Here is a 21,136-nt window from a genome sequence, read left to right as displayed (position 1 = left end):
ATGACTTGTGTAATGTCAAAAAGCAGAACGGTTTCATAGGCAACGTCTCCTGGACAGCAGCATCCTGTCACGGACAGTCCACAGAATGGCTTCCACAGGAAGGAAGAGCTTCTGACAGGGTCTGTGACTCAGCTCTGTGACGGTGTGCCTGAGGTGGCTGCAGGAACCAGCCTCCGGAAGGGATGAGGTTGCATGGCTACACATGCTCACTAGTGACAAAGGGTGGAGCCAATGGGATGGCGCCAAGACAGCCCTCGTGGTAATCCACGTCTGTGGCCAGGGCCGACACCCACCTGGTCTGCATGCAGACGGCCTCACACCGGCATCCATGCTGAGTGATGGATCGCCACGCCACAGTGGCCATTGAGCCTGTTTATAGAGCCCCTGGCTTTTGGAATAATAGAACTTTCTACAGTCACTATGCCTGCCTCCTGCAGTGATCAAGCCAATGCCACAAAGCAGTTTAAATTTTAACTCGAAACCACACGTGGCCCAGAAATAAACGGGCAAGATGTGGTTCGTCCAGTGCAGTGGTTCTCAACCTTGGCCGCACATTAGAATCACCTGGGGATCTTTTTAAAATCCTGACTTCTGGGCCTCATCCTCCGGAAATTCTGCTTCTTTGTTACTAATGTTGTGGCCCCACCCCATAACCAAGGGAGGCCTTTGTCAGGGGTACTCAATGCGAAAGCTTGCTTTTCGCAAATGCTGGGTGGCTTATACAAACTGTCCCCCTGCCACAGAGCAGGACGTACCAAAGCTAAGTGGCTCTCCCTGCATCTTAAAATTGCACTGCTTTTCTCTGTAACACACCAGCATGAGGCTGATGCAGGGCTACTGCTCGAGCTATAATTGCATTGGCGGAAGCTTCGATGGAAAGTGTGAAACAAGCTGATACAGATGCTGTGCGGCAGCTTGGAGGGTAGGAGAGAATCTGTCGATGGTGCAGACCCAGGTCTCACAGGGGAGGAGAAGGCGAGGCTCTGGAGCCAGGAGGAGGACAGGGGTCCTTCCCTGCATTCACCGCAGGCAGGAGGTGCTCTTGGCCCGCCCACGTGTAACCACGGTCTAGTCTACGTGGTGGGCAAACATACAGGTGCCTCAAGCAAACGGACACGATTGCTTAGCAAACACCGAAAACCATCATGGAACCTTTCTCAGCTGTGTAAAGCAGCGCGGTGGCGTGCTTTCCCTACTGCTAGGAAGAGGCACTAGGACTGGCGAGGCTTCCGGTGAAACAGGGGGTCAGTCATGAGGCCTAGAGAAGGAAAAATGCTCCCAGGAAGAAACAGCTTCCTGACTCCAAGGTAAACTTATTAATTAAAATTTAAAAAGAACCGGAACGAGAAGGCAGCAGAAGAACGATCTTTTGCAGTCTATTGAAGTGCTTTTCCTTTTGATGCCTTTCCACCAGTTCAACTCCATGGTGCTCAGGCTGAGGCACCCCTGGGAAGGGAAGCCCCTCTGAGAAGCTTTGAGTCCCACAGGGACCTCATCTGGACACCAGGAGGGGCAGGAAACAGTGGCCCAGGGCAGCCCCAGGGAGTGCTCTGTCCTTTCTTTCCGGAAAAACACAGACATGCCTAAGGAGGAAGACAGCCTTTGAAAGGCACCAGGTCAGAAGGCAGCCCGGGTACCTTTCTCAGCGACAGCTCCACGTTGGTGTCCGCGTTGAAATTGTATTTGGCGATAGCTTCTCCGATTTCTCCAGGCTGGGCTGGGGGCGGCGGCCTTGCGGGCTGTGCTTTCTCAGGAGGTGAGAGTTTCTAGGAGGAAAACAGTTGTTTGTTCCTGATCCGCGAGGACCTTGGGATGAGCACCCCCGTGAGAGGGCAGGGAGAGGACTTACCTCCACGTAGGAGATGGGGAAGATGCCCACTCGCCCGTGGTGCTCTCCCTCGTACCAGTTCTGGTCGATTTTCCTGAGGATGTAGACAGTGTCTCCTTTCTTAAACGACAGCTCCCTGGGAGAGACATGCTCAAATGGGTTTTTCTTGATGAAGAGCAATTATTCTTAAGGTCACTAGTCCTGCATTTGGCCAGGAAATATACTTCTGATACTTAAACCATTGTATGCCATAAGCATTTACATAGACCAACTTTAAGATTATTTTTTTTGGTGAGAATTTTCAGCTGAAAATATTCCAGAACACCCGAATTGTGAGTAATATATCTATTTTTATAATATTCATTGCAAATTTATTTTTTAAAAGTAAATTAAAAATATTGTGGCGTGTGGGGATGGCTTCCGTTTTGGATGTGTGGCCGTTATAAAAAAATCTGGCGAGCCCAGTTGGAGAAGGATTTGCCTTACAAATTCTTAGGATTTGCTCACAACATTATACCTTTGGAAATGTGATTTTACCTCGTTTTCCTGTTTAACAATTGAGACATTACATTGGAGGAATTACATAGCTGTATTTTTTAAAATTAAATACATTTCATGTATTAGGTAAATAAAAATAGCTTTTAAAATAGATATTTATTTAAAACAGGTATCCATCTCTTGCCTGTTAGATGTTAGGCACGAAAAGCGCTACTGTCTGGGCATTAATGGAAATGGCTTAAAAATGAGGCTAGCCCTTCCGTATCTTCCCGTGCTGGCTGGGCATGGGAGCCTCTGAAAGTTGCCCGAGTTGGCCGAAACCTTGACTTTTGTTGCAAATAGGTCATTGCACAGGGATGATGAGCAACAGCTCTACGTATATGAGAGCAGACCAGAGCAAGAGGAATGGGATGAAGCTGCAATAGGATATATTTATTTATGGTGGGAGGGGAACAGTTTTCTCTTCCTAAAATTATGGGATGGCTTCCATGGTGACTACTTAACCTGCTTCTCTGAGACGTACACCATTAGGCTTAGTTGGATTAGGAAGAGCTTTATGGGAGGGGTGGTGCGGGCAACCCTCAGGTCTGTGCTGTTGATGCTCCCACGGGCGGCCGGTGGAAGAGCAGGTTTCCCTGAGCCTTTGCTAACCTTGGACTGTCACAAAGAAGAAATGAAATTCACGTGTTCTGTATCATTATTTTATAAAACCAATATGCATCCTCCAATTGTCACACTATATTCAAAAATCAGTAGTAGTGAGGACCATAGTATAGTAGACACAAAGCAGATGTTACTTCTCTAATAATTTTAAAAATGTAAGCTTTTCTTTTAGGAATTTTTTTTATTAACACCAGATTTAAGCCATGTTCAACATCTTAATTTCTAAACAGCATTTTTGTTATTTGGTTCATTCCCTATCTCAGCAGCCTCAGCCAATTCTGAATGATTTTATTTTCTCTCTGTCTTCTACTAGAGACAGACTCTGGAACAATGAATTTATATAATATGCATTTTCATGAATAAATGTTTGGGTTATTGTATATATTCAGTCTAAACCACGCAGTGTAATTTTATGCCAATTTACAATGAATTTAATATCTTGAATTCTGATAGAGACTGAAGTTTCTTAAATAAGGTCCGGGCACATGGGCCACTGAGAGGCGGCAGACTCCCTTCCATTTGAGCCAACTCATGTACCTAGTACCTGTACTGACTTTCCTCAACCACATGCCCATCTGATGAACAAGAGTCTAAAGAAAAAAGGGAAAGAAAGTATTGCAGCACAGGAGTATGACAACACCAATATCAAAGGCTACAGGAGAGAATGTTGCTCAGACTTGCTGAGCTTTTTTTTTTTTTTTAAACAACAACAACAACAACAACAACAACAACAACATATTTTTATTGATTTCAGAGAGGAAGGGAGAGAGAGAGAAATAGAAACGTCAGTGATGAGAGAGAATCATTGATTGGCTGCCTCCTGCATGTCCCCTACTAGGGATTGACCCTAAAACCCGGGCATGTGCCCTTGACTGGAATTGAACCCAGGACCCTTTAGTCTGCAGCCAACGCTCTAGCCACTAAGCCAAACTGGAATCGCTAAGCTTTGAGTGTTGATACATGGAGATTTTATGGTGGGAATCTGTGCACAGTTCTAGTCTTCAACCCCACAAACTATCCTTGATTTAGTTGGATAAATAAATGTTATCAGATTCTCCCAGGAAGTGTTAATTACTCCCCAACTCTTTATTTTTACTTCATCTTGACACGAAAATTCGAGAAACAAAGATGCTTAATTTCTTTTTTTGTTTTACCTACCCATTTGAATTCGTTGTGCTGTAATATGTTTAGTATAGTTTAAAACTCAATGATTCTCAACTAAACTCAAAATGAAAATAAAATTACCCACATTCCAGTTAATTCAGAAGGAACCATTTAATTAGAGTGGATTGCTGCATTATTTGAACATGTCCCATTGCAATATTTATCTCTTAAAGTATTATTAAAGTGTATATAGCCAACTTAGATCATATGATGAACTTATCTTACTTACTTAGATGTCTGAGCCTTAAAATCATAAACAGCTTTTGCAGGCAATTTCTGGAAAGGAAGAAAAATGATTAGCACTAACTTAAAATTTTGGGTTTCCTATAAGAAAGCAGTTTTATAGGAATTAAAGAGAAGTGAAACCTCCAGGAATGATTAAAAATATATAATGTAAATTCTATATGCAATTTATGAATAAATCAATCATTTAGATGCTTAAGCTATAGCAGGAATATAATAGATAGCTTATTCACCATAACTATGGAAAGTCATATTTCATCTTAGCAACTAAGGTAGATGAATGCCATAATAGGGGAATAAAATGTCTGCAGAGGATTCTGTCCCAGGTATAATTATGGCTGTAACCAAGGCATTTCCTGGGATAATTGTTGAGTCAGTTATCTATGTCTTATGTATTGGCACAGCTTTTTCTGAATCGTAATAAAAAGACTGGTGAAAGTTGGGAAGGAAGTCATCATCCCTTTTTCTAAACACTTATGAACATAGTAGCAGAGAAACATTAGCTTAGTTATCACGGGGAGGCTGTTTAGTGGCCAACAGTATAGGCTGGATGGTCTTGCATTCCCGGAGGGTTCAGGAATTCTTCAGCACATGGTACATCGGCTGCTCATCTTTTAGTCATGACATGTGACGTGTGCTTCCCATCAAACCGTGGGGCCCATAGATCTGACTGGGGCACCGGTAAGCTAGCTACTCCACCTCTTCCTTCCCTATTTCCCAATGAGTCCCTCACCCCACTCTTTCCCCTGTGATTCAGGCAGCCTGGACCATTCTTGACTTCTTTTGGCAGGGAGTCCCACGGGCACAGGACTTTATCAGACACCTACAGAGATACTGCTGGAGGGGCTGCCAGTCCAAGACCAGCCTTCAGACCCCACCAGACCCTTACGACTCCAAGGTAGTGTGAGCCAGAGCTCCAGGCCTGGCTCAAGGCATTGGTCAAGAGCTAGTAGGTAGGTGGTTCCCAGGGACAGTGTTGTGTTTTTTTTTTAATTCTTTATTGTTGAAAGTATTACATATGTCTCCCTTTTCTCCCGTTGACCTCTCCCAGCCTGCTCCCGCTCCTGCACAGGCCCTCACCCCCCTATTGTCTGTGTCCATTGGTTATGCTTATATGCATGCATACAAGTCCTGTGGTTGATCTCTTACGGGGCAGTGGTTTTTGAGGGACCCTCACCGACAAAAGCAGGCCAGCAACATATCTATATAGCCTTTGTATTGATCTGCAAAATGGTTGACCTAGGGCTCTCCCTACATCACTGGGCCAGGAGTTTGCAGATGCTTTTAGACCACGACTGTCCATTCATGGGTGTGAGGTCCAGATGCACAGAGGTCTCATTGCCACAGCTGGGCTGCAGCTGGAGCCGATCTGCAGCTGGGGTCAGAATGCAAACTCTCCAGTCCTTTGCTCGGGCTCCAGGGAAAACGTTCTAAGTTTCTCTATTGTCATTTTTATGTTTTTAGTCTGTGTTCTTCACTGGTTTTTGGATGTAACTTTGACTGGCAACGTTTTCAGGTATCTTATTGACAAAAACTTAAATGCTATTGAACAAACTACCTCTTTTTCTGGAGTCCCTCTTCTTTCCCTTGGTGCGCTCCTCCCCAAGTCAGCCACAGTGGACGCGTAACTTCTAGGGGACTCGCGGTCTATTGGAAAGGACAGGGTGAGAGTGAGTACCCACCTATTCAAAGCAGACGTGTTTAGCTATTTTTCCTGGTGACAACTATTTCCCCCCTTAAAATATGGAGAGACACCACAATGGAGAACATGGGTATGAAACTCATAAGGAATCATACAGTTGTGACATTAGACATAAAAACAGAGCATTTCAAAAGGAAGATTACCTGAGGTTGCAGAAGTATTATAGTCGTACCTATAAATATAATTGTTGCACTGCTGATATAATTATACAACATCCTCCAGGCCAGAAAGTTCATAGTTGCAGGAATTTTTCATCTCGAAGAATTTTAATTATTTTCTATTTCTATTCTTTTTGCCTTCAACTTATAATGACTATTTTAAGGCCTATAGAAGATGGACATTTTATGGAGCAACAATTTAAGAATGTAGTAAAGAAAAAGAAAGTAAGATGATGACATAACTATGATCATGTCCATTCTCTCCCTCTCTCTGTTTTTAAATATTTACTGAGACTTGACTTGGGCCTTATTTCTGTTCTTAGCTTGTGCTCAACTTAGCTTATCAGGAAGTAAATATTTATTCCAAGAAACAAAGGGATAAATATTCTCGAAATAGAAAGTATCACGTCTGTTGCCAACTTGCTTATGAAATAGTGAATTGTTTTTGTTCCCCTTAAAGCAAAGTATAAATAATTAGTTACTTTACAGAATTATGATTGCAAGGATCTCTTAATAGTTATCTTATACTTTACACATTGATATGTGGAAATGTAACTCAAAGTATTCCAGTAGCCTATGTTATAAAATTTTACCAGTATAACTGGGTCAAAATTTGTAAATTCTTTCTCTTATCCCTTTAATAAATGTAGTTATGTTGAATAACTAGATGCAGTAACTATGAAATAAATCCATCTGTAAGGATGAGAAATACCAATTTATAAAAAGAAAACATGGTCTAAAGGTTTTGACGGCTTTGATGACAAGGAAGAATTGTCCACTGATAGTAGGTGGGATGTCAGTTCCATGACAGATAAAGATAAATGCCTAACTCTCTGTGAGGTGTGGAGTGTCTAGGCTTAGGAAGGTAACATGACAATAATATTTCAGGTAAACTTAACCAGTTATTTTCGTGAATGCTAGAGGTTTATGTGCAGTATTTTTTCACTGTAAATTAACATATTTTTATGATCATAGGGCTCTCATAGTGATCATAAATTTTAAATTACTTTTGCTAAACACAACTGGAAAAGTAAATATTTGAATAAAATACAAAATACCCTTTAAATGCATTGCAAAGCCCTCTGAACTCATGCCTTACTGATAGTACGTACTCTATACTGTTGAGTGGTGATTAAACTAGGATTTTGAATAACTGGAAAAGGTAGCTAATTTATTTAAAGAATTAGATGCTGACAGGGCTCAGTCAGTGAGAATTTCAAATTGTAGAAATTGATTTTGAAAATGCTAATTTGTTGTTTTTGAATCATGTTGCATAGTATAAGTAGAGCAAAGATAAATACTAATAATATAGTGAAGTTGTGCAATGAGAATTAACAAGTGAGCCATATGCTACATTAATATGAAGCTTGAGTTATGTCTCTTTTTTGCCTATAGAGATATAGTCTATATTACAAATTCTGAAGTGTTAGGAGTTTAAATCTGTTAGTGCTACCTTCTCTCGACATGCTCTTGGTCAAGTTTATTGTCCTCTCTGGGTCTCCGTTTCCTTCATTGTAAAACAGTGCCTATAATAATCCCTATCACCCAGGCTTATGCCAGTGTTCACTGAATAATGTATGTGAAACATTTTGCAATGTCGGGTACAATATCTGGTGATCCAATGTCTTAAAACCTACATAGAAAACAGTTGCACCTTAAGGATTAATGAAAACAACTGTATAAAGATATCAAAACACTTTGTGCTTTTCAGTTCTATAAACCTCAAAAAAGCATTTTCTGCATCTGAATTGCTATCTGTCCTTGTGTTGCCAATTCAAGGTGATAATCCATCCATGAAAACAGAGTTGAGAGTCACGCTTAACTTAAATGGCCTAATTCTAATGTCAATAGAGGATTATTGTAGCAGAAATAGAAAATAGATAAATTAAGCAATGGAATGGAAGAGAAAATGAACACACTGAGTGACAGAAATGAGACTGTTATATATAAACAGCTTAAAGATACATTCACAAAAAATTTACCCTAATTGTGCCCTTCAAGTGGAGAAAGTTATTACACAAATCCTAGTCTCTTGTAATCACCTATCAATTACTTTGCTACATATTTCAGTTTTGCTTCCTAGAGTATTTTGCTGTAGTACGTTCTATATAGACTATAAGCAAATCACTTATCGAGTGAATGACTACAAAGTTTTAAAAAAAATCAAGGAAAAAATTAGTCATTAAACTATTGCTTTTGATTCATTTCCCAACAATAAAGGAGCTAGTGCAAAGGTGTTAATCTCTTAAGGAGACCGCTAGTCAATTGCGGGTTGCCTTGACATCTTTTAAAATTGGTAACGTGTTTAATTTCTTGTTGTGTTGTAACTAACAGTCGTCTCAACCCTAACATCAAGCTACAAAACCATTTTCCCTTTCAATTTCGAATGAGTAAATTTTTGTGAACTGGTGATCACGTCCAGCCACACACACACCACGTCCAACCATCCCACGGAAAAATGAGAACTACGGGGTGAGGGGCATGTGCACAGCAATGGTGCCAGGTGGGCTCACAGCTCAGGAGTGATGAGATGTGGGGATGGAAAATGACAGAGCTGGAGGGTGGGTATGTGAACCACAAGGAGAAACAAAGAAAGGTTCGTCCACCTGGCAGACCCAGGGCACTGTCGTGGTCTGGGTGGTAGTTGCTATTGGTGTCCATGTCTTGGAGAGAGGCACTGTGGGGCATCCTCCCACAGCCGTTCTGGTACCACGGGCAGTGGGTAGCACCGTCTTGGGGCAGCGGGTGGCAAGGCTGGGGCATGGGGCTCCTTCTTAGAGCTCTCAGCGAGGAGTTCCTCTCGGGGACGTCCGGCAGCAGTTCGCTGATCAGACGGTGCAAAATACTGTTGTCCGGCAAACTCCCCCTTCTCTTTTCAGCCTTAATTTGGTCACAGATGTCTTTAAGGGCGGAGTCCAGAGCCTCGAATACGGCCGTTTTGCATGTTGCCTTTTCCGTCTGTGTTTTGGGCGGCGAGTGCTTTTTCCTCCGGAAAGGCACGGGGCTGACTAGAAAGGCAAGTTTCGAGAGGCCGGCGTCCAGGTCATGTCTTCTGGGCTCTTCGGGGGTTTCATGTTTCGCTCTTTCGTGTTTTCGCATCGTGGTGAACCGAGTGTAAGAGGCAGGGCACCGGCCTTTGCAGGAGCTGACGAGGTGCCGGTGATGGTGATGGTGGTGGTGGTGGTGGTGGCTGGACCCATAGAAACTTTCCGAGGAGGTGAACGAAAAGTGGTCGAAATCGCTCTCGCTGCAGAAGGACGAGCCCTCGACGTGCATGCAGTCGCTGTGTTCGGACACCACCCCGTCTTGGTCGCTGTCCGAAAGCTCCAGATGGGTTCTCGGCGGCTCCTCGCTGGTGACCTCAATGTGGATGGGCACCAGGGTTTTGGACGTGCGGCTCCGTGGCCCAGGGCAAGGGTGCCTGCCCGGGTTGTCTTCCTCCAGCAAGGACTCGATGGAGAACCGCCTGGTGGGGCCCAGCCCGTGGTGCTGGGGCTCGAGGACCGCCGGGGACAGCATCTCCTCCCCCAGGTTGGGCATGGATTTTGACTTCTGAATCAACTTTTCGAACTCCGAGATGCGGGTGGGGACCATGTCCCTGGGCACCTCGTCGGCGGAGGACTGGCTCCATCCGTGGAGCAGGCCCGGGGCGTGCGGCTCCTGTTCGTACTGCAGGACCCTCGACCTCACGGAGCACATCACCTCGGAGCTCAGCAGGTCCTTGCGGTTGATGCGGTGCATTTTCTTGTACATTTTCAGGAAGCCCGGGGCGTTGCGGGCCGCGCCGTGGCGCAGCCGGGACCTGCCGGTGGCCCTGGCGTCCTGGAGGAAGGAGGATGCCCACGGCACCGGGCAGCCCGCCTGCGCGTCCTCTTCGCAGAGCAGAGAGCCCATGCTCTCCGACTTGGCTTTGGGGTCGGGGAAGCCGCCGCAGTCGTCGTTCAGGAGGTCGTCGCAGCTGCGGGACTTGATTTTGGGGGACACGGCCTCCTCGGTGCTGCTCCAGACCTCGGCGTTCTGCCGGGCCATCTGCCAGCCGTTTTTGAAGGCGAGGGCCCGCTGCGAGTCGCGCGGGACGTCCAGGTGCTGTCTGTAAGGGGGACAGTCATCGACCTCCTGGCAGGGGCGGCCGCGGGGCCCTGAGCAACTGCAAAGGGGGGCACACATTTTGCTATCATCCCCACCTTTTAATCCAGAGCAGCGTGGTGGGAGAGAGACGTGTGAAGAGGTTAAAAGTTTCACAGAGAGGAGAGCAGGTCAGTTAGCATCAGACAGACAGGCAGCAAGAGAAGGCAGCGGGTTTAATACAGACACATTGTTACCCTCGAAGCTTCACTTCCAGAGAAAACAGTCTATTTCTAAGGCACCATACTGCGTTTGCAGTGAACGTAGCTTTAAAGATAGATATTAGAGTTGACAAAACCATGCGTAAAACGTCATTGGTGTAGCTAATACGACCAATAGCTATTAAGACCTATTTCTGCTTCTATTGAATACTTCGTACATCTTTCTGCAAATGCTATTTGCCTCAAATATAATATAGTACCTTATATGCTAACAGCATGTCCTGGTAGCAATGTAAAGGTTTAATAATTAATGCCCCAAATGATATGGATAATCAAGTTAATAGGGTCAGGATTTGAGTCTCATTTGATGTATACGAATAGAAAGGGAAAGCGTGATTTATAAATTTACATTTAATTAAAACTCCCACAACTGTATTAGTTAATTTTCCATGGGCACTAGATGGGATAAGCTATAAGACAAAGTATTTTCCGAAATGACAGCATCAAGATGCTGTGAACTATGGCTGCTAACCTTTTCCCGAGAAGAAAAAAATAACTAGTGCGTCTTTAAACAAAACTACCTTACGTCTTTACTAGCTCTACCTAGAACCTTTTGGTAGGCAGGTTGTCATGAGCATGGCTGGATATATATAATGTAAAGCTCTCACCAGAGGTAAAAGGCGTCCTGCTTTTCCCCAGGGAGGGTCTTTTTAAAACCTCATGTACCATTTGAGAACAGAGCGCTCAGCATGGCCTCAGTTGGGAACATGCATGGGAAAACTCTTTTCTTTTGCCTGGCTGAATTAACTAATAAGTGAGAGGCCAAGTCCACCTGAGGAGGCCTTTTCTTCTTAGAAATAAACCTAGTGGAAGAAAATAACTCTGTTGAGCTCCTGCCTTGCAATCTTCCCAAATTCTTGGAAAGTGAATAAGCACATAAAAAGCAGACAGGTAGTATTTGGGAAAGGAGGTTGGCTTTACACTCCCCAGGAGGAAAACAAGTAGCTAAATCAATCAATTCTTTCAGCTTCCGGGTGGTATCCAAGCATAAAGACTCCAGGGCATTTCGTGACCTATGTGTTACCTTAAGATATTCACTTGCATGATGAGCTGACTCTGATAAAGGCAACCTTGCTAATTTGAGGACAGGATCAAAGGGCGCCCCCTCCCCTCCAGAACCTACTGGTTAGTTTTCACAGTTTTATTAGGATACAGAGCAGAGCTGGTGTCTTCTGTCTATCCAGACTCTAGGCATCAAAACCAGCCTGTCTTTTGCACGCAAACCAGCTCCCTCTCACCTTTAACTACCACGTGGCCACTCTTTTAGTGCCTGCATTTGATAGACGTGGCGGAATCGGTGCTATTTCACGGAAACTCCTGTGAGAGGCGGCTTTCTTCACACATTTCAGGTTCCTTCTCGGTTCTGTCTCAACCCCAGGAGGCTGGGGGAGACTGTGGAGCCCCAGATTGGTACAGACCCAGGTGCCTAGCGACGCTGGTTCAATCCCCAGGCTCCGCCTTAGCCATATCCCCGTTTGGGTGGCACTAGTGCACGTAACAGGATTCAGGGGCTGGAAGGAGCAGCTTGCCCCCTCTCAGCACAACTCGCTGAATTTCCGGAGAGGAGACAGGTCGTATGGAAAAAGGGCTTGGTGGTGTCTAGGTTTTACAATTATGGCTGAAAACCAGTTAGTTCTTACCACCGTGCTGCTGTGGATTGAACACTATATTGATGGATAGTCTACTGTATATATGCATATTGCCCGAAATATAGAGCAGACGATTAAAGAAATGACTTCACAGGTTAGGCAGATTTTATCTAGAATTAAATAATAATTTAAAAAAAACCCGATTTGTTTTAGGCAACAATGTTCTCTGTTGCTACTTCTAATTCCTATTCTATAAATTTGATGAATTTTGCTAGTTGTAGAACATTAGAAAAATTTGATAATATGCACATGTTTGTAAACGTAATCCTTTAATAGCCTGCCAATAAATTGATACTTTGAATTTGTTCCCACCCCCCCAAAAAAAACACCCCAAAATGATATATTTGGAAGGAAAAAGGCATTAACAGATGATAGACGCCTTTACACCACTTGGGTGGCTCAACCTGAGTTAGTTTGTGTAGGAAGAAAGCTATTGTTCCAAAAGTTCATTTAAATGCTCTCTCTGGATAGTTATCCCTGGACCAGCTTCACAGGGGACTCCAGCTTAAAACATGCACTAGTAACTTGTTTATACTTCTATTCATGGCTGTTTACCTTTTGCTCTGGATGGGGAGGAAGGGGAAGAACTAATGAAAGACTGGGTCAGGGTGGAGCTCGATCCCGGGAGGTCCGCCCGGCCGGGGCTGGTCCTGCTCGCCCTTGGGTCCCCCAGACCCCTTGGCTGCCCCACGGCTGGCTCGCTCTTCCTCCTTTTCCTGAAGTCACTGGCCAGGCCTGCAGAGCTGCAAGAAAGAATCACTGCAGTGTGGTTGGTGTTGGAGGGGGTTAACGTGAACCAGAAAGACGGGTGGGATATGCTAGCAACAGTGTTATAACTCTTCTCCCCCACCCCCCCAAACAGCATTTTTAGGAATTTATTCCTTGATATTAAGCACTATCCTATATAATAAAAGGGTAATATGCAAATTGACCCTAATAGCAGAATGACTGGGATGACCGGTCGCTATGACACACACCGACCACCAGGGGGTACACGCTCAACGCAGAAGTTGCCCCCTGGTGGTCAGTGCACTCCCACAGGGGGAGCTCTGCTCAGACACAAGCCGGGCTGATGGCTGTGAGCGGTGGTGGGAGCCTCTCCGGCCTTCGCAGCAGTGCTAAGGGCTCCCAGGCTGTTAGAGGGATGTCTGACTGCCAGCTTAGTTAGGCCTGATCCCCTGGGGAGCAGGCCTAAGCTGGCAGATGGACAGCTCCTGAGGGCTCCCAGACTGTGAGAGGGCGCAGGCCAGGCTGAGGGACACCTTCCCTGCCCCCCCGCCCCCCCCGCCCCCCGAGTGCATGAAGTTTTATGCATTGGGCCTCTAGTTTCTTTGTAATTGTCACTTAAAAAATAGACTATTTTTAGAGCAGTTTTAGGTGTCTGGAAAAGTAATTGGAAAGCATAGAGAGTCCCACATATACCCTTGCATACAGCTTCCCCTATTATTGACATCCGTTATTAGTGTGGTACATTTGTCACAGTTGGTGAACTACATTGTAATATTATTATTAAATGTAATTCAAGTCCACAGTTTATATAGGGTTTATGTGTTTTGTTGAGCATTCTATCAGTTCTGACCAACGTGGGACATGTGTCCATCACTACCACATCCTGTAGAATAGTGTCATGTCCCCCCTCCTTGGACATCTCCATGCTCTACCTCTTCCTCCCTCCCTCCCCGGACACCTGGCAACCACTGATCTTTTCACTGTCCACAGGGTTTTGTCTTTTCTGGAATGCCATATTGTTGGAACCACCAGGATGTAGTCTTTTCAGATTGGCATCATTCATTTAGCAATATGCCTTTAAGATTTTCTCCCGTCTTTTTTTTCTTTTTGGCTGATAGCCCATTTCTTTTTATTGTTGAATAACATTCCCTTATGTGGTTGTGCCACAGTTTGCTTACCCATTCAGCTACTGAAGGGCTTCTTGGTTGCTTCAAATTTGGCAATTATAAACAAAGCGGATTTTTGTGTGGATATGGGTTTATAATCATCTTTTTAAAAAAGTTTTTGTAAAAATCCTCACCCGAGGATATTTCCCCCCCACTGATTTCTAGAGAGAGTGGGAGGGGAGAGAAACATCGATGTGAGAGAGATACATTGACTGGTTGCCTCCCACAGGGGCCCTTACCGGGGCTGGGGAACTTGCAACCAAGGTAGGTTCAATTCCTTGACCAGGAATCAAACCTGGAACCCTTCGGTCTGCAGACTGACACTCTAACCACTGAGAAAACCAGCCAGGGCTATCATCGTTTTTTAAAGTAAAAATTCTCCAATTAGTGTAATACGTTATGACTGACAATTCAGTCTGATGCTTTGTATTGTCTACCTGTTCCCTATAAGGAAGTGTCCCAACAACACAGATCATCCAGAGGAGGGGGGCCAGGATGCAGGGAAGGCCTGGGAAAGAGGCTGACACCTGATGAGACAAACTTCTTACCTCAGGGCTTCCCTATGGCTCGTCCTAATAATCTTAGCTTAAAAAATCTTACACTGGAACCCCAATATTTCCTGTTTAATCAATGGCTAGTGATTTGGTCAGCAAGTAGACTAGTAAAGTGTCCTTTCACCGTTCGTATTCAATGGTGTCAGTGATCTTATTGGCAGGACGTTTTCCTCATGGTTCTCGGTCTGAGTATGTAACTCAAGACAGTGAGCGGAGATACACATCACATAGCCCGCTGTCTGCCACGTCGTTAGCTACAATGGCATGAACAGTAGCAGCTAAAGCACAGCAGCCCGTAGGAGGCAGCCGAGTGCTGTCTGCTGTACGGACAGGTGGTCTTACCCAGCCCACAGGGTTATCACGGTTTTATCAGTGGGTAAATGGAGCACGCTGGCTCTGCAAGCACAGAGGCAGAGCAGACCTCAGAATCTGCCTGCACTCCTCCAAAGAGGGCGCCCCATCTTCTCCTAGACCTGTTTTGCTGTCATCAGTCTGTCATGTGAGGGTCTGTGTGTCTACAGCCATCCTCACGCCAGATCAGAACTCTGAAATTCAAACATTTTAGGTACAGGTGTGGATAGAAAAAGACACAAAAAGAGGGACTGGGGAGCTCCTTTCTTAGTGACATTCATGTCGTTGGATGGCACTCATGAACCCAGTTTACAAAGTCTTCTACTTATGTTGAGAGAAATCTAGTGAAGGGCAAATTAATGTTATGAAAATACTAGAGTCCCGGTGCACGAAATTCGTGCATGGGTAGGGTCCCTAGGCCTGGCTGGCGATCAGTGACGATCCGGGTCTTCTGGCTGCCGGCCAAGGCCTTCCTTCGTTCCACACCGCCTCCTGGTGGTCAGTGCACATCATAGCAAGCAATCAAACTCTGGGTCTCCTGGTCAAACTTTCGAGGGGACAATTTGCATATTAGGCTTTTATATACATAGATGTGTTGTTGATGATAAAGTGTGGCTGGGAGTTTGAATTATTCAATACTGTTGTCAAACTGTGCCTGAATTTCTGTAATATTTTAAAGTATGATATACAAAGCCCACGGACAGAACTTACCACAGCAGACTTTTAAGGCTGGACTAGTGGTTGGTTACAAGCTATTTTGGGTCAATTTTACTTTGTCTCTGCTTCTTGTCAAGTGAGTAAACTTAGTAAGTTATGGAGCCTGAGTGTCAGCGTACTCAGAGATAAAATGGGGATAATGGTACTTAAGTCAGAGTGGTGTCTTAAGGATTGAATATGCTTATGTACTTAGAATGCTTGGTATATAGTGTAAGACCTTATTTATTGGTCGTAACATAATTCTCATTTGTGTGGTAAGAGTATAATGAACACATGTGTTTTATAAAATTTTTCAAATTTACAGGGATAGGCAACAGAAGTTTTCAGGTATGGATATGCAAAATAGTTTATTCTGTGTTACTATTTATTCTTGTGTTATTTATTTGTATTATAACTGTCAACCTACTTTTGCCCACCCCTATATTAAATGCATCATATATAACAGTATTGAAAACTAGCTGTTTATAATCCCCATTTAAAGATATGGTTATAGAGGAGACCGGGAAGAGGAGAATTTCTCAGTCCGTGAGGGAGTCCAGAAATATTTCACTTGATTTTCATAAATTCTTGAATATGATCATATAAAATGATGCAGAAACAAAACAACTTCATGAAGTGTGTTACATAAAATAAAAACATGATCCATAATCCTCATTGCTGTTTAATGGAAAGAGAAAGCACTGGTATACAATATTCCAGTTGCATAATGTAATAACATTCTTACCTACTGGGTCTTTCCAGGCTTCTGTCTATAGAGGATTGATACAAGGAGGCCTGTTAAGATAGAAGAATGGGACCGTGAAAAAATTGTATTTTGTCCATGAACATTAAATTAGGTATGCTAAAAAGGATATTGCCAAAGTTGAGATTAAAAATACCATTTATTATGATCAGAAAAATGTCTCCCCTAAAAGAAATCATGCCACAGGGTTTCTACTTTCTTCCCATCTATTACTTTCTCTTCTGACTTAATGCACTGTATTGCTCTGTTTTATTCAAATTAGAACCTAAACACTGCCTGGGAAAAAAAAGAAAAATCAATAAATGTTTCTTATATTGGAAATCGGCTATAAATAGAAATTTCCTACATAAAGGAATGGTTTGAAGATTTTTTAAAAAACTTTGTAGTCATTCAATCCTTATAAAGCATAAACTGTTTAAAAATAAATGTTTGTCATGTTGCAGGTGTTATCTTTAAAACCTAAAATTTAAGCAGAACTTGAGACATCTTTCATCTGTCAACATAGACATAACATTTTAATAAAAACCACAGAATTTGGCTTGAAATTAAACTAAACTACTGGTACGCAAATCAGGTACAGATTATGACATCTTTCAAATAGTAAACTATCTTTCAGGTTAGTTTATAAAAAATGATTTAATGACCCAATATATAGCCTTAAAAAAAGTTGACTTTTAACATTTTGATCATAAAATCAACGCTCAGTTGTCCATGGTTGGAGGAACTAAAAACTGATAATTCCAAATGCTTATTATACACACCATTTTCATGCCCCATTCTGAACAGTATAGTGAAACAGTTATTAAGCAAAAGTGTTACATAAGAATTTTTCACTTCCAATGGCCATCCACTGGAATAATTGCTAAAATATCTAAAAGGTAAGAGAGAATCACACTCTAGAATGCTGGAGGTGACACTGATGTCTACAATGTATAGGAAAATGCATATTAAATAGTCTTGGCTTTGGTCATAATTGATTAATTCTTTATCACAAATAAACTGGTGCTGGAGGCCAGTTCCTGCATGTCATAATTGCAAGAGTTTCATCAAAAGGCTGATGGAACTTGGGGACTCAACAAGGGCTGAGTCACATATGTTATCGCCTGCTGGAATGGCTGAGGGCATTTCCCCAAACCTGAAAAGGGATGATTGCTTGCTGCCAGACAGCTCAGGGCATCTTCATCTACATGTTATTGCCTCCTATTGGCCAAACACCTGAATAGCTGTAGGCATTCTTCCAGTCTGACAATGGATTCTGTACCTAACCCTACCCTTTGAAGTGTATATCTCCACCTAGCCTTAGGACAAATTGTGTTAATAAAAAGCAAGGGGTCCTGAGACAGGAGAACTTAGTTCTTTTTAGCTAAGCTCCTCTGACCCCCAAATGTCTTTCAAAATTATGTTTCGTCTCTGGACTCTTTATTAAGTTACACACAGCCCTTCTCCAGATTGCTGAACCCTTCTAAGATGCTGGAACAAGAACCCCGGCAAACTGGTCTGATGAAGAATTGAAATTCTAGTTTGAAAATATTCTTCTATATGAATGTCTATAAATGCGAGCCGGAAATGCAGAATTTGACACATTTTATCTTTAGTTCTTACCTCTAAGAAATATTTTACTAGATTAAAACCTTCTTAGTGGAAACTGAACACTTTAAGAACTTCTAGAACTGTAGTTTCTGTTTGTAAATTAGCACCAATTAAACAGTTAAAATATCAGTATATAATTTTGAAATTCTTTATGTAGATCAGTCTGACAAGCCCTTTTATGAAGCAGAATCTAAAATTGCTTCAATTCAGTAATATGTTCTTTTAATTCCATCTTACTAAATGAGAATGGAATCTTGCCCAGAAACAAACAAAAGCATCCTCTGCAAGAGAATAGTCCCCCCCGTGTTAGACAGAAAAAGCATATTGTAATAATTTTAGTTCCTAAAAAACATTCAGATTTCTAGGTTCTCAATAAATATAAACTTAGAAAAAAAAAAGTTTGGTCTGCTGATGTGATAAGTTTACGAGATTATTTTAACTCAGCTCTGAATCAGACACTGGACAGGTAGAAAAATAAATACTAAATAAGAAGGAAGACTAACAAGTAAATACATAAAACCACGTACTTCGATTTAGAAATATTAATTCTCTATGTTCTCAGAAGAGCGACACCCAAGAGCCTGGAACGTTGCATCTGTGTGGATGGCTCCTTTCCTGGGACACCCAACCACAAACCACAGTGGATCATCAGAAAGTGTCCATTTCAGAGAACTCTTAGAACACCCCTAGAGTGGTCAGAAGTTTCGGACTGCCAGCTTGGGATGAGCCTAAATAATATTGTTGTATGAGTTAAAACATCCTATAGGAAGTGAAGGATCTACACTGCCTGTTGTTTCAGACGTAGGCTCAGAAACTACAACCATTCCTCCTTGTGTTGGTTTTTCCACAATCCAAAATAAACTGAAATGGATTGTGTGACTGTATGTATACTCAAAGGAAAAGGCTTAGTATTAAATTAAAAGGAAACAGTAAAAAGTCTGGGCTGATGAGCAAGAGAAAACCTTGTATGGAATTGTATGAATGGTACTCATCCTGAAATGGAAATTGTCTCCAGAAAGGAGGCAACCTGCTTTACCTATTATGATCAACTGGGTATTTATATGTGACCATTTTTTTTTAACACACCTAAACAAAGGGCATTTTAATAAAGTAGAGTCACCGAATCACTCTTACTGTTAAGTGATCATGTGATTATACTTGCTTAAAAGTCCTTCATTATTGTTCAGTGATGCCGGTTTCTCAGTTTTATTTATAGATATGTTGTTTGTGGCAAGTACTAGGCATTTGATAAATGGTAGCGAAGGTAATGTCTTATCATTTACAATTTTTATAGAATATAGTACCTTATCAAAGTATTTTTTTACACTCTGAAAAACAAAACAAAACACACCATGATGTGAAAATAATAACATAGCTAATATGCTCTCAGGATCATACAACAACTCTCTCAATCCCAAAGAGGTAATGGCAAATCAGTTTAACCATCAGCAAAGAGCTGTTTTATGTGATTTTTATTGCCACTCCCATAACAATATAGAATGCACAGAATTAAGTTTCTATTATTTTTAGCCCAAGAATTTAACGGAAATCAAGAGTTAATAGGAAATAGTATTAGGTATATAGTTTGTTTCTAAAAGATTTGAGCCCTAAATCCATCTCCTGGAAGTGCTAAGAAGGGTGGTTGGTATAAAGGAAATGGCCTATAAGTGAAGGTTATGAGTTCTGTTTTATTTTTAATGTGCCACTATCTTACCATGTGATTTTGGGCATTACTTCCTAAAATCATTGAGGGCTACTTTTCTTGACCAAAATATAAGGGAGTTGGATATGGTTATCTCTAAATTCTATTTCAGTTCTCAGTGAGCCAACTGCCTTAAAAACAACCTAGGAATATCTGGCCAAAATATCTGAGAGAAATAGCTGACCAAATTGAATTCCAAAGTAAAATTTTAGGCCATTCCTGTGCTTAATTGATACCTTTTCTTCAGATGTGAAGGAAGCATAAGAATATACTTATTTTGCTTCCCAGAATATAACTGAAATTCTTTGATTTTCTTTACATTACATGCCTATTTACAAAAAAAATAAGTGTTTAGAAGTGACTGAATTCACTAACCCAGAATGTTCCTGATTACTCTACTTTACTCTTAATTGAATGAATACCTAAATATTTGCATAACTTCTATTTAACATACACTCTGATACATAGCTCAGGGGGATCACTTGAAGCTCTGGTAAGCTATTTCCTTCTGGGACTGTACTTGCAATTCCAGTTTTTACCACTGTGTGTCAGTACTATTTCCAGCAGCATAGGCATCCCATTGGCTTTATTTTATTTTCTAGTTGCACGTATTTAACTGAGCTAAGACTTTTCAATGAAGACGAAATAGTAAGTGTTTTTATGTTTACTTAGGACCACAGAAACACTACTATTCAAACACCAGTTTACTCCCTTCGTCCTGCTTCTGTAAGAGTGCTCAGAGAGATGTTTATACAACTGCTGTTTAGCAAGACTGTCACTTCTGCTTGTGTTTACTAACGAGTCCTGAATCTGCTTTCCAAGATATTTTGTTTTTCTCTGCAGAGAGCAGGATAAAAAGCTTTTGCCTCTGGATTATTTCTGCCTTTTTCATATTCCCTTTGACCAATTCAAATAAAACTTTACATTGCCGGGCATAATTTTATTGTCCCCAGCAGACAGCGATGAGCATTCCCAGAGAGAGAGGGCAGATGCATTTCATGTCATTCTCCAGGGGTAACCTAGGTACTGTGTGGATGACAGGGTGGAGGAGGATTAGAAATGCCTGTCAGTGTGGAACCGGAAGTTGTGACACGTGTGCCAGTTACTTGTCAGCCCTGTCCTTTTTTTTTTTTTTTTCAGCTTTTAAATTTTTTTTTCAATTCAGGTTTACATTCAATATTTACTCTGATGCATGTCAGCCCTATTCTTGATTTTATCTGATGCTGAAACGCATAAATTGTGTTTAGGAAAATGAAACAATTACAATACATTTTAGGAATATGTGGGGCCTAACCATCTGAATATTTAAGAACCTAACGGGCCATTTTGCACCT

At 42.3% G+C, this 21,136-nt stretch overlaps 1 protein-coding gene across 15 annotated transcripts in view; it reads right to left on the bottom strand.

Moving 5' to 3' along the window:
* SORBS2 (sorbin and SH3 domain containing 2) overlaps positions 1 to 21,136 on the bottom strand; it is a 165,355-nt gene that overhangs the window by 23,650 nt on the left and 120,569 nt on the right. For 12 of the 15 annotated variants that reach the window (XM_059685643.1, XM_059685646.1, XM_059685642.1 and 9 more), the window contains 6 exons: positions 16,493 to 16,542; positions 12,807 to 12,994; positions 5,955 to 6,043; positions 4,383 to 4,429; positions 1,850 to 1,964; positions 1,638 to 1,766 (listed from right to left, as the gene is read on the bottom strand). In XM_059685643.1, coding sequence (XP_059541626.1) covers positions 1,638 to 1,766; positions 1,850 to 1,964; positions 4,383 to 4,429; positions 5,955 to 6,043; positions 12,807 to 12,994; positions 16,493 to 16,542 — 618 coding nt within the window. Of the gene's footprint in view, positions 1 to 1,637; positions 1,767 to 1,849; positions 1,965 to 4,382; positions 4,430 to 5,954; positions 6,044 to 8,862; positions 10,441 to 12,806; positions 12,995 to 16,492; positions 16,543 to 21,136 lie in introns of all 15 variants that reach the window. The other 3 variants (XM_059685655.1, XM_059685654.1, XM_059685653.1) reach the window with 2 other exon arrangements.

This window comes from Myotis daubentonii, chromosome 2, assembly GCF_963259705.1.
Source record: "Myotis daubentonii chromosome 2, mMyoDau2.1, whole genome shotgun sequence".
Taxonomy (NCBI): Eukaryota; Metazoa; Chordata; class Mammalia; order Chiroptera; family Vespertilionidae; genus Myotis; species Myotis daubentonii.
Note: the sequence above shows the minus strand (reverse complement) of the source record. Positions and strands in the feature narration are given on the sequence as shown.